The following is a 10,540-nucleotide window of genomic DNA, read 5'->3' as shown; positions in this document are numbered from 1 at the left end:
TCAGGGCAGAAGCTGTGGGGGCTACTAAAAGAGGGCCTGCAGCATTCTGAGCAGGTCAGGAAGGCCGGGACTCTGGATTCCCAGTGCCCAAGTCCATCAGATCCTCAGGGACCCAACCCAATTCAACCCAACCCGATGAAACAGGAACAGAACTCAGGAGAAGGGCTGAGCCCATCCTGATAAAGTGTTCATCTGTGCCAGAGAAGTTCTTGGGTCTGATCCTGCCCCAAGCTTCTCTCCATTCTAGGCCCAAAGCAGTAGGCACATCAAAGATGGACCCAACCAGGGCCTGGAAGCTGGACACCAGGATAGGAACTGGGTAGTGCCAGTCCTGATGACTCACTGTCCTCCGGCCTCAGGGACGCCAGGAGGCCACCCCTTTGCCACTCAAGGGAGAAGAGAGGGTGAGTAATTGCCAGCTTCCAAAACCACCCTCTTGCCTGCCCCACCCACCACCCTGTGGCAGCATACTGGCCAGGAAGAGGTTAAATCCAGAAGGTCAAGGAGGGTGGAGCCCTGTGGTGTCCACTCCCCTCAGTGCTGGTCAAAGCCCAGAGTGTGGGTGTCCCCAGGGGTGGAGCTCTGAGCTATAGGACTCCAACTTGTCACACTGACAACACTCCCACAGGAAGAGTTTGTGTAAATAAGGATTTTTTTTCTTTTGCTTCTCTTCTACAAATAAATTAAGAAAAAAACTAGAAAATTGTCTGCACCCATTGCAGCCCTTGGGTATGGGGTGTGCCCTGTCCCTGCAGGGCCACAAGGGTCCATGGTTCCCTCAAATTTCAGAGCAGTCCAAGTCCAGGCTGGAGGCAGGAGGGAGGTCGTGACCTCTTGGCAGGCTCAGTCCTGCAGCTGCCCTAAACAGCCAGACTGTCCCTGGGGCTCGTCCAGGCCCGGGTGCTGGCTGCGAGGGGAGGTGCCTGGCAGGTCTTGGCCTGGAGGAGAAGGGCTGCTGCAGGGCCTCTCCGGGGAGGGGTTGGCCAAGTAGGCATTCACCAGCTGCATGATCTCTTCCACCTAAGAGAGGGCAGAGGTCAGAGTGCCACAGGGGCCACTGGGTTCTCTTCTTTGTCTCATCCTCTACCGAGGCCCCTACCAAGGCCTTCCATGAGCTATCCCCTGCAACCTTTCCTTCCTCATCATCACTCTCTCCCTCCCTCACTAGATGCCAGTCACACTTGCTTCTTTCTGCTCTGCTAATATGCTAAATTTATTCTTATCTCAGGGCCTTTGTACTTGCAATTCCCTCTACTTGGAATGCTGTTCCTGCAGATCTTCCTATGGCTAGCTTAAATGTCACCTTCTCTGAGTATCCTTTCCTGACCATCCTACCTAATGCTATGGCTCCCTCCAGTCACTTCCTATCACACTACCTTTTCCTGTGTAGCATTTATCCCTACCTTAAATAGTCTGATTCCTTGTGTAGTGTCTGACTCTCCTGCTCTAATGTGAACTCCCTGAGCTTGTGTTTGATCACTGCTGGATGCCCAGGGCCTAGAGCTATACCTGGCCCATGCTCAGTGTGTAATAAATGTTTCTTAACATCCTTTCCTTTCCTCCTTCTACAGCCCCTTCCTACTCACCTGGGGACTCTGCAGGAGGAGCTGGCTCTCTCCCATCCTCAATGCCAGGGTGTGGGGTCCCATTAGCTGGCAGGCGGCCACATGGCCATAGCTGACACTGTGGATGGGCTCTGTCTCACCCGGTCGCGAGAAGGACATGGCCTTGGCACCCAGGCCCAGGCATAGCTTCTGTGGAGCGCCCCCACCAGGCTCCTGCCCACAGATAGGCAGAGTCAGGGTGGAGGGAGGGGACCCTGCAGCACTGTTTTTGGTCTGGGGGAGATGGCTGTGAGCGGGGAGTTTCCGGGTCCCCGCTGTGATCCACAGTGCATGTGTGCAGGGGGCTAAGGCTCCAGAGAGGGAGGGCCCAAGGGCCAGTGACTTTTGGGGTTTGAGATGGGCAGCGGTGCTGGGTGTACGCAGTGAAGTGACCCTCACTGGGGGCCTGTGGCTCTGTGGCAAAGGTGTGGGGCTTGGGCCACCAGAGTCCCCTCTCCCTTCTCCCCCTCACCGTGCTCAGCTCCAGAACGTCATACCGAGCAGCGCCGAACCCTGGACACTGCGCCGCCAGAGCCAGGTAGGCAGCCATGGCCTCAGCTCGGCCCATGCCCCGTAGTCGCTTCCAGCCGCCCAGCACAGCAGCCGCCGTGCCGGCGCCACCTCCTCCCTCGCGGGCAGGGCTTCCCGCCGTGCGGCCGGCCCCACCGCGCCGGGCCCGCTCGGCCTGCCTCTTGGCCAGGCCCGGGCTCCAGATTGCCCCGGCCAGCAGGGCGGCGGAGGGGGCAGGCCTGGGGACCGGACGGGGAGAGTCTTCACGCGGCGGAGCCGAGGGCGGCAGCAAGCGGTCCAGGCGCGGCAGGGGCGCCCGCGGGGAGAAGTCCCGGTGCAGGCTCTGCAGGCGGAGCGCCGCCAGGGCGCGCAGCGTGTCGTCGGGCGGGGGCGGCCGGCCGCGCAACAGCAGAGCGTGAGCCTGCGGGTGGAGCAGCGGCGTCAGCGCGGGCACGGCGGCTGGACCGCTGGACCATCGCGAAAGCACCTTGGGGTGTGCGATCTGCGGCCTGGGTTTGAGTAGAGCCTCCCGCAGGATTGCCAGAAAGATTAAATGAGATGGCCTAGAAAAGGAGGGGTTCAGGCTCGGGGGTCTTTTTGAGAGACACGCATACTGGAGATCCTTACCTGCTCAAAGAGGAAAGGCAGTTCGTGACCGTCTGGGGACAGCCCCTCAGGGTGCAGAGGTCCGTGAAGACGCAGACACAGTCTCCAACCCGAGTCTGGCGAGTCCTCCAGCCCGGCTTCCTCAGCGGCCAGACTACAGAAGAGAAAACGGCGCGACGTGACGCAGAAGCAGGGCCCCCGAGGCACCGGCCGCTGGGGATCCGGCAGGACAAAACTGGGGGCGGGGCCACATATTTGGGGCGGGGCCCCGTCGGAGTGGACGGCGGAGGTGAGTCCGGAAGCCAGACCGCAACCCGCCAGCTCGCAGGGGTCCATCTGTGAACCAGCAACAAACATCACTGGGCAGGGTAGTGGCAAGCGCTCAATAAACGTTTGCTTAGGGATTGACCGAAACTGAGAGGCAGATGGGCTAACGGAGAGCAGGGCTGGGGCTGGACATTTACTTCTCAAACCTGGTGAGCACGTCGGCCACGAGAGTCCCCCCAGCCAGGGCTCGCTCCTGGGCCCCCCGCTGCTCGTACAGTGCGAACGCGTTACGGCTCCGGGTCAAGCCCAGCCGCCCCACCAGCTCCCGAGCAACCTGGAGGGAAGAGAGCGTGAGGGGGAAGTCAGACTGCGCAGGGGTCTTGCTAATACTTCTGGAGGGGCTGATCCAACTGGAAGGGTCTTTCAGGACTTAGTCCCGCCACAGACACCCATTACCCAAATGATGAATCTCAGACTCTGGCAAACCTAGGGCCCAGGCACCAGGAGAGCCGGGCATGGCAAGCTGGGAGGAAGGGTTGAGGTCTCGGGGGTCTTTCTGTGGCCTTACCTCCCCTGCCGTGGTGTGGGAATCTATGGCCACAGGGCAGGCACCAGCCCCTGGACAGTGCACGGTGCACAACAGCTCCTGCCGTCGGCTCAGCGCGGAAATCTCCGCCAGCGACGGCACCAGCTCCCGGCCGCGCGTCCGGCCCAGCGCTTTCCGGATGAAGCGCGCGAATTCTGCCAGTTCCGAGTCCGGGAGCGCCTGCTCCGTCCTGGGTTAGGGAGAACCCGAGGATCAGTGCTCGGAGCGAGCGCTTTCCTGCTCCCTGTCCCTCCTGCCTTCTTATTTTATAGTTTATTTCATTTCATCAATTCCGTCCTCTCCAACTTTAAGTTTCTTGAAGGCAGTGACTGGGTCCTATGAATCTACCCCTGGTTCTCTGTATGGAGCTGAAGTACTTTTTTTTTTTTTTTTTGAGGAAGGTTAGCCCTGAGCTAACTACTACCAATCCTCCTCTTTTTGCTGAGGAAGACTGGCCCTGAGCTCACATCCGTGCCCATCTTCCTCCACTTTATACGTGGGACGCCTACCACAGCATGGCGTGCCAAGCGGTGCTATGTCCGCACCCGGGATCCGAACCGGCGAACCCCAGGCCGCCAAAGCGCAACGTGCGCACTTCACCGCTGGGCCACCGGCCGGCCCTGAATTACTTTCTAAGCCCCCTGGCAGCTCTCTCCTAGCTGCCCCCTTCCATTTCCCAGTCTTCACGATCCTTCTTCAGGCTGAAATCCAAAATCCAGGCGCATTCCGATTTCCAACCTAAAAGCCCTGGCGCTGGACTACCTCAGTCCCGAGGAAAAGCAGCGTTTTAATAATTCCTTTGCACAAAGGGGGCGCCTTTTTGTAATTCCTCCGTCCACAAGAGGGATACGATCTTGTAATTCCCACAAAGGCGCTGTACATATTAGCAGCAGCCCTGACCTTGAGCAAGTCCCTTCCCTTCTTTGGTTCTAAGTTCTCCATCTGCCAAACGCCTTGGAAAGGCCTGTCGTTCTCTCCCAGCCTTGTGGCTCCCTTGCCTTGGCCTTACCCCACCCCTGCCCTCTCACCTCTCCAAATGACCCAGGAGGTGCCCCCGTACAGCTCCCCCAGGCCGGAAGGTGCAGCTCATGCAAGTGAGGAGCTGCCAGTACCGCAGGGCCGCGGGGTCTTGGGTAGCTGGGGGTCCAGGGGGGCCCGCAGGGCCCGAGGTCTGCTTAGCCAGCTGCAGGAAGAGTTCGTCGCGGAGTGCGGGCAGGTCCCGGCAGGTCTGGAGCACACCCTGCATCAGGGGCCCGGGGCGCCGCGCCCCCTCCAGCGCCTGCAGCGCCAGGAACAGCCGCACCGCCTCCTCACGCAAGGGTGCGTAGCCTGGACCTGCGGAAGGGTGGGGGTGGAGGGACGGTTTGGAGAGGGGACACGGAGCTGGGCCCTGGGAGGAAGGCATGAACCAGGGGAAGGTCAGAGGGAGTATAAGGGGACAGGGGGTGGTAAGAAGGGGAGAGTTCGAACGACAGGAAGAATGAAGGGAAAGCAATGGTCCCCACAGAGAGAGCCAAACTCTCAACCCCTGCCTCCCAGGAATCACCCCTCCTCTGTTAAGGCTGCACTTTGAATAAGTAACCTAGAGGGATAGACTAAAGGACACAGGTTGAAACCCCAGATTCTGTAATTGGGGACTGAGAGTCATCACCATGGGCTAGAAAACGGGCTGGATTGGGAGTCAGAAAAGAAGGGTTCTTCTCCAGGCTCCCCTTAATCCTCTAGCTTTAGGATCTGGGCCAGTCACTATGCCCTTTTGGGGAGAAGTATAGCTGGATGAGGCCAGCTCATTCTCCCAAAGTGGTGGTTTTTCTACCACTTGTAAAGGTAGTATGACCTGGTCTTAAGAGTAATGAAAAAATGGAGGAGAATGTAAAAACCCATGAAGGAGCATCAATAGGCAGAATGAGACCCATAGAGAAGGTGGCCAAAGGGAGCCTTTTTTTCCGTGCTGGCTTCCATCCCTGCCATGCGGAACGTCAGTCTGGACAGCTTCCAGCTCACCTTCATCCTTTGAAAGGTGAGGGCTGGGTAGGTCCCCTGAGGACTCCTAGGTCCCTGTGAGGTGAGGCATTCAGCTTCCCCATCCGAGGGACCTGGGCCATGGCGCCACTCACCTGGCGCGCTGACTCCATAGGGCAGGGGCAGTAGTGGGGCGTACAAAGCCCCGCTGGTGTGCCTCAGAATCGGGTTCCGCCGGTAAATAAGGGCCACGGCCTCCGGGTCCCCACAACTCTCCTAGAGGCCAGGGAAAGGGTCACAGTGAAGGAGAAAGGGACTCTCTGTGAGCCCAGAAAGCTTCTGGGTCCACCACTCTCTTCTTTCTCAATGGAGTCCCCTCTCTCGCACCTGAATGTCCCTGAGCAGCAGCTGGGTGGGAGTCTCCAGCGGCGCTTTGGAGGCGATCACTTCGCGCAGCGCCACCGCCCAGCGCTCTGCTTCGGCCTGGAGCGGGGAGCAGAGCCGAACGCTGTGCTTCCGGCCAGACACGGTCACTGACCACAGCCCTGGGGGAAAGAAAAGAGGCGGAGGGCAATCAGGGCCGGCTGGGGCTGCCGGCCTGGAAGGTAGGAGAGTCCCCGCGAGGTCTCACCGGTTTCCTTGGGCCTGCGCTCTGGGCCGGTCACGGAGCACAGGCTGGTGAGCACGAGGCTCCCGAGGCGCCGCGCGCCCTTCCCGCTGCTGCTGAACTGGTCCAGGGAGTCCCGGGTGAGCACGAACCAGGCGCGGCGCGGAGGCAACCAGGGCCGCGCCCCTCCTCCGCGGGGCTCGCGGTACAGCCAACCTGGGGAGAGGACAGGGAGGGAAAGGGGATCAGCAGGAGACGACAATATCCCCTGGAGAGTTGGGATTGGGGGCCTCCAGAGTGCGTGAGATAGGTCCCCACCTTTCACGACGACGTCCGGGTCGTCCTCTGGGGGCCCTTTCTCCGGGATGAGGCTCCGCGTCTCCTCCCAGCTCTGCAGCCTGGGCCGGAGGGGAGGGAGAGTTGGGCGAGGCTGCCGGTCCTTCACCCCGCCTCCAGGGGGCTCCTCAGTAGGGGCTCCCTAGATCGCGAGGGGTGCCTGCTCCCGGGCTGGGCACCCCTCCCCCAGGCTGTGGGAACCGCTGGGCCGTTCTGACCTCGCACCAGAAATAGCCCCTACCCCCCCTTCCTCCCCGCGCCCCCAGCCGGACCGCCCCCCCCCGGGACCCCGGCCAAACCACAGCGTCCGGCGGTGTAAGGGCCTCTCCCTTATTTCGCAACAGCGGGAGGGAAGACGGCAAGGATGGGGGTCCCGGGAACGGGCTAGGGTCTCCGGAAGATGGGACGCAGGGGCTCACCTGTCTGAGACCGGCCCGCTCCTCACAGGCTGCGTCAGCGTCACGTCCAGGGGGCTCTGGGGAAACAGGCAGGGCAGTCCTCGGATCAGAGCCCTCCTCCGGGAATGCCCGTGGCTTCTCCCCCTAGGACAGCGCTGCTCAGGGGATTGAGGAATTAAGGAGTGGGGTCGTGACTGTGACGGAGCCAGGGAGCTGAAGCTGCTGGGCTTGCCCCTTTGGCCAGTCTCTACAGAACAGCCCTAGTTAAGAAGCCAAAGCTCTCTCGTCGTCTCAGTTACTCTTTGAAGATGCAATCAGAGGTGGGGAGGGTAGAAAGAGCACTGGGCAGAGAGTCAGGAGACCTGAGTTCTAACACCAGATGGACCACTAACTCGCTGTGGAACCTTGGCAAGTACCTTCGAGGCTTTGGGCATTAGCTTCCCCCATCTTTGAAAAGGGAGAGGTGGATAAAGACTCTCCTGGCAGGCTCGAAGTCACCCCCCTCCTCGTTTTCCCTTCCTTGACTGATGGGCACAGACTTGAATGAAGGGAAAAGGGACCCTTTCAGTACAGGGCTTTCTCCAAGAACTTCTGATGCCCTCCCACAGACACCCCTGAGACTCAATGGTAAGCAGAGACCCTGCCCCTTTGCTGGGGCTCAGGAAGGACTGACCAGGCTGAGGAATGGCACACACTCAGCAGGGGAGGTGCAGTTCAGGACTTTGCCCTTCCCCCACCCACCCCCATGTCCTGGAACTTCAACTGTAGACTGGGGTCTGACAGAGGCTGCAAACTCCTCCAGGAGTCAGGTCAGACGGGAATCGTGCCACTGTCCCATTGCGCCCGGACTGCTAAAGCCAAGAAGGGGAGGTGGGGGAGGGGGCCAGGGACACCTGTCCCCAAGCTCTCGGGAGGGGGGGTGGAGGTGGAGCCTGAGGGAGGCATTGGTGTGGTTCACAGAGCCGACTCTGCCCAGGCTGGAAGCTTGGGGACGCCTGGGTCCTGTGCCCTCCTGGGGTGCAGATCCACCTATTTTCCAGAGGATCTGAGAGGGGCTCTAAGTCACACCACCACGGGGGCAGGTGCTGACCACTCTCTTAGACCAACCCCTAATCGCAGTCCCCTGCTTCCCTCCCTCCCCTCCTCTATATTTATCCGCCCTCCGCCTCCGCCAGGTGCTGGCGCCGGCCCCGGCGGCGCAGCCCGCCCCACCCGGGCACTGAGCCACTGGGCCTGCTGGAGACCCCTGAGCGGGGGATGGGAGCCTGACCCAGGCCACAGCACAATCGAGTCTGGTCGCCGGTGGGCAGGGGCATCGGAGAGGATACGTCAGGGGATGGAGGTCTCCCACACCAATCGAACCTCAGTTTCCCCACGGGGAGAGTCGACAAAACCGGGGAGCCGCGTGTCTCTCACCATCCCCTCAGGGATTCCCCAGGAGCCTCACCAGGGAGGGCCGAGAGTTCTCTCCAGAGTGGCAGGGTAATGAGGAGGGGTCCTCGAAGAGTTGTGGCCCCCAGCTCCCTCTCCGTGGGGTCCCCGTCACGGACCCCAATCTGAGGATACCTTCTCCCCCTCGCCCAGGTCCCTGCGGCGGGAGCTCCCGCATCTGGCCCCAGTGCTCAGCGCTCACGGACTGGGAGCTGAGCGGAGCGGACCCAGGCGTCCGAGCCGCCCAGCCGGCCTCTCCACATTCCTCGGCGCTGGCGGAGGCGGAAGGAGACGGGATGGGACGCGGGCCCGGCGGGGAAGGGAGAGGCAGGGCCAGGTCGGGCCACGCGTGACGCCTCCCCTGCCTCAGGGCTCCCAGCAGGTGGACAGCGCCCAGCGTGCGGAGCGAGGCCCCCAGGCACATCCCGAGTAGGGCTGCTCCTTGAGCTTCAGGGGGCTTCTGGCCCCCAGGCAAAAAAAAACCTCTCCCACGTCCCCAGTCCCCAAGCACAGGGCGTTTGGCTGGAGTCTGGAGCAGGATCAGGCATGACGGCCGGTTGTAGGGAGAGGGATTGAAACAAGGCTCCAAGCCCCTGGGACTTACCCTCCCGCCGCCCGCTGGACTCGGGGTCCGTAGCTCAAAGGTCTCCTCGTCCTCGTCCTCGTCCCCGTCCCCGCTAAGCTCGCCGTCCCCGTAGTCCCGGTGCAGAAGAGTAAAGCCTCGACGGCAGCAGAGGAGCCACCACAATCCCCCGGGGAGAGGCATCTGGGCGAGCAGCCGGAGGATGGGGGCGCGGGTAGCCGGGGCCGAGCTGCAGGGGGTCGGAGAAACTGGCGGGGCTCCGACCCGAGCGGGGGAAAGATGAGGCGGGAGGAGGAAAAGGGAGAGGGGGACAGGAATGGGGCAGTGTCTGCCGCTGGGGTTCAAGGGGTCGCTACCTAGAGCCTGCGGGGGGGGGGGGCGGGGCTCAGGGTCTGGGACCCCGGAGGGGGAGGGGGAAAGCGTCCAGGGCCCGGGGTGGGGGTGGGGGTGAGGAGGGAGCAATGTCCGGAGCTGGGAAGTAGTGTCCGTTGTAGTGTCCAGCCCTGTGGGGGGCAGTGTCCGGTTCAGTGTCCGAGGTGGGCAGCTGTCCAAGCTCCAGGGAGGGTCGTGTCCGGTAGGGTGTCCGGTGGCCGGGGCCCGGGCCGCGCGCGCTGCGCTCCCTGCAGCCCCGGGACTGGCGCGCTAGGGACGCGAGCACAGCGCCGGGACCCCGCCTCCCCAACCCCCTCCCCTCCCGGGCGGCCCCCCCCTTCTTTCTCTCCTCCCTTCTTTACAGGGCAGGGTCCAGTTTTCGTCACAGCCTCCTCTGTCCAATCCCCGTACCTGGCGCCGGGCGCGGCCACCAATCAAACTACTGAAACCACGGCGGGTTGCATCATGTGCCTCTGGCTTAGTGACAGCGGGGAGGGGCAGGGCAATCGGGAGGGAGGGGGCGGTGCTATGTTAGCCACGCCCCCGCTTCTGAGGTCGGTCGCAGAGAGCTAGTGACGTCACGGAAGCCCGCCTTCATGCTCTTGTTTTAACTCTTGACTCACCAACCAACAGATTAAAAACCCTCTTGATAGGGAGCTTTGGAAAATGAAGGGCATAGGGCATAGAGGAAGGTGCTGACTGCTGCCCTCTGAAGTCCTGTCTCGTCTTAGGGTCCCTGGGAAAGGAAAGAGCCTTAGCTACCTGCGCCAGGCTCAGCTCTAGGGGTGGACCTCCGCCCCTGGATAAAGGAGTCCAATTCCTCGGTCTGAGTCACCTCCCTTTTGAGGTGAAGAAGCTGAGGCAGAGGCTCTGGGAAAGCGAAGACCTAGGCAGGAAGTAGAATCTAATTTAGAGCGCACAGTTCACTGAACTCCAGTGGGGAGACTGACTCTGGATTCTAGGGAATTCTGTGATCTTCCAATGGAGTGGAGGCCTCGCAGGGTGAATATCCTGCGGTTGTGTGTAGGAAGGGGTTAACCGAGGGGCTAAACGGACGGGGCGGGGCCGCGGACGGGGCGGGGCCAGGGCCAACGCGGGCGCGCGCGTGTGTTGCTGACTCAGCGGCGATTCCCGCGGTCTCCGGTGGAGGGTTCCAGGTTGGCCCCCAGTGGCTGGCGTGGGGGACCCTTTGAAGATCGGCGCCATCTCCAGGCCTTCCCTGGATCCTGATCCCTGGAGGCCGTGGCTCTCGGTTTTTGCCGCCGGAGGCTCTGGGAA

The 10,540-nt window shown here is 61.7% G+C and overlaps 1 protein-coding gene across 4 annotated transcripts; it reads right to left on the bottom strand.

Annotated features, from left to right (window-relative positions):
• Nucleotides 1-634: 634 nt before the first annotated feature.
• Nucleotides 635-9,576, bottom strand: PLEKHH3 (pleckstrin homology, MyTH4 and FERM domain containing H3). 4 transcript variants are annotated; one of them, XR_011522991.1, is made up of 13 exons: nt 8,912-9,548; nt 6,898-6,953; nt 6,461-6,540; nt 6,167-6,358; nt 5,923-6,080; nt 5,691-5,811; nt 4,602-4,908; nt 3,556-3,763; nt 3,185-3,321; nt 2,742-2,874; nt 2,102-2,535; nt 1,587-1,778; nt 635-1,020 (listed from the first exon to the last, which is right to left on the bottom strand). XR_011522991.1 is itself a non-coding variant. In XM_070560418.1 (13 exons), exons 1-13 carry the CDS (start codon nt 9,071-9,073, stop codon nt 844-846), a joined length of 2,382 nt encoding a protein of 793 aa, XP_070416519.1. In that variant the 5' UTR covers nt 9,074-9,576; the 3' UTR covers nt 635-843. The 4 variants fall into 4 exon arrangements, 2 of the variants coding, with proteins under 2 accessions (XP_070416519.1, XP_070416520.1); XR_011522992.1 differs by having other exon boundaries at nt 3,194-3,321; XM_070560418.1 differs by having other exon boundaries at nt 2,077-2,535; nt 8,912-9,576.
• Nucleotides 9,577-10,540: the final 964 nt, after the last annotated feature.

This window comes from Equus przewalskii, chromosome 10 (assembly GCF_037783145.1).
Source record: "Equus przewalskii isolate Varuska chromosome 10, EquPr2, whole genome shotgun sequence".
In the NCBI taxonomy this organism is placed as follows: domain Eukaryota; kingdom Metazoa; phylum Chordata; class Mammalia; order Perissodactyla; family Equidae; genus Equus; species Equus przewalskii.
Note: the sequence above shows the minus strand (reverse complement) of the source record. Positions and strands in the feature narration are given on the sequence as shown.

Bases quoted from the DNA above. Each gene is read 5' to 3' on its own strand.
- PLEKHH3 (XM_070560418.1), bottom strand. From the start codon at position 9,073: ATGCCTCTCCCCGGGGGATTGTGGTGGCTCCTCTGCTGCCGTCGAGGC. The intron at 3,322-3,555 runs GTAAGGCCACAG...TCTTCCCTCCAG, and splicing joins CCCACACCACGGCAGGGGAG to GTTGCTCGGGAGCTGGTGGG. The intron at 1,021-1,586 runs GTGAGTAGGAAG...GCCCTCTCTTAG, and splicing joins TCCTCCTGCAGAGTCCCCAG to GTGGAAGAGATCATGCAGCT.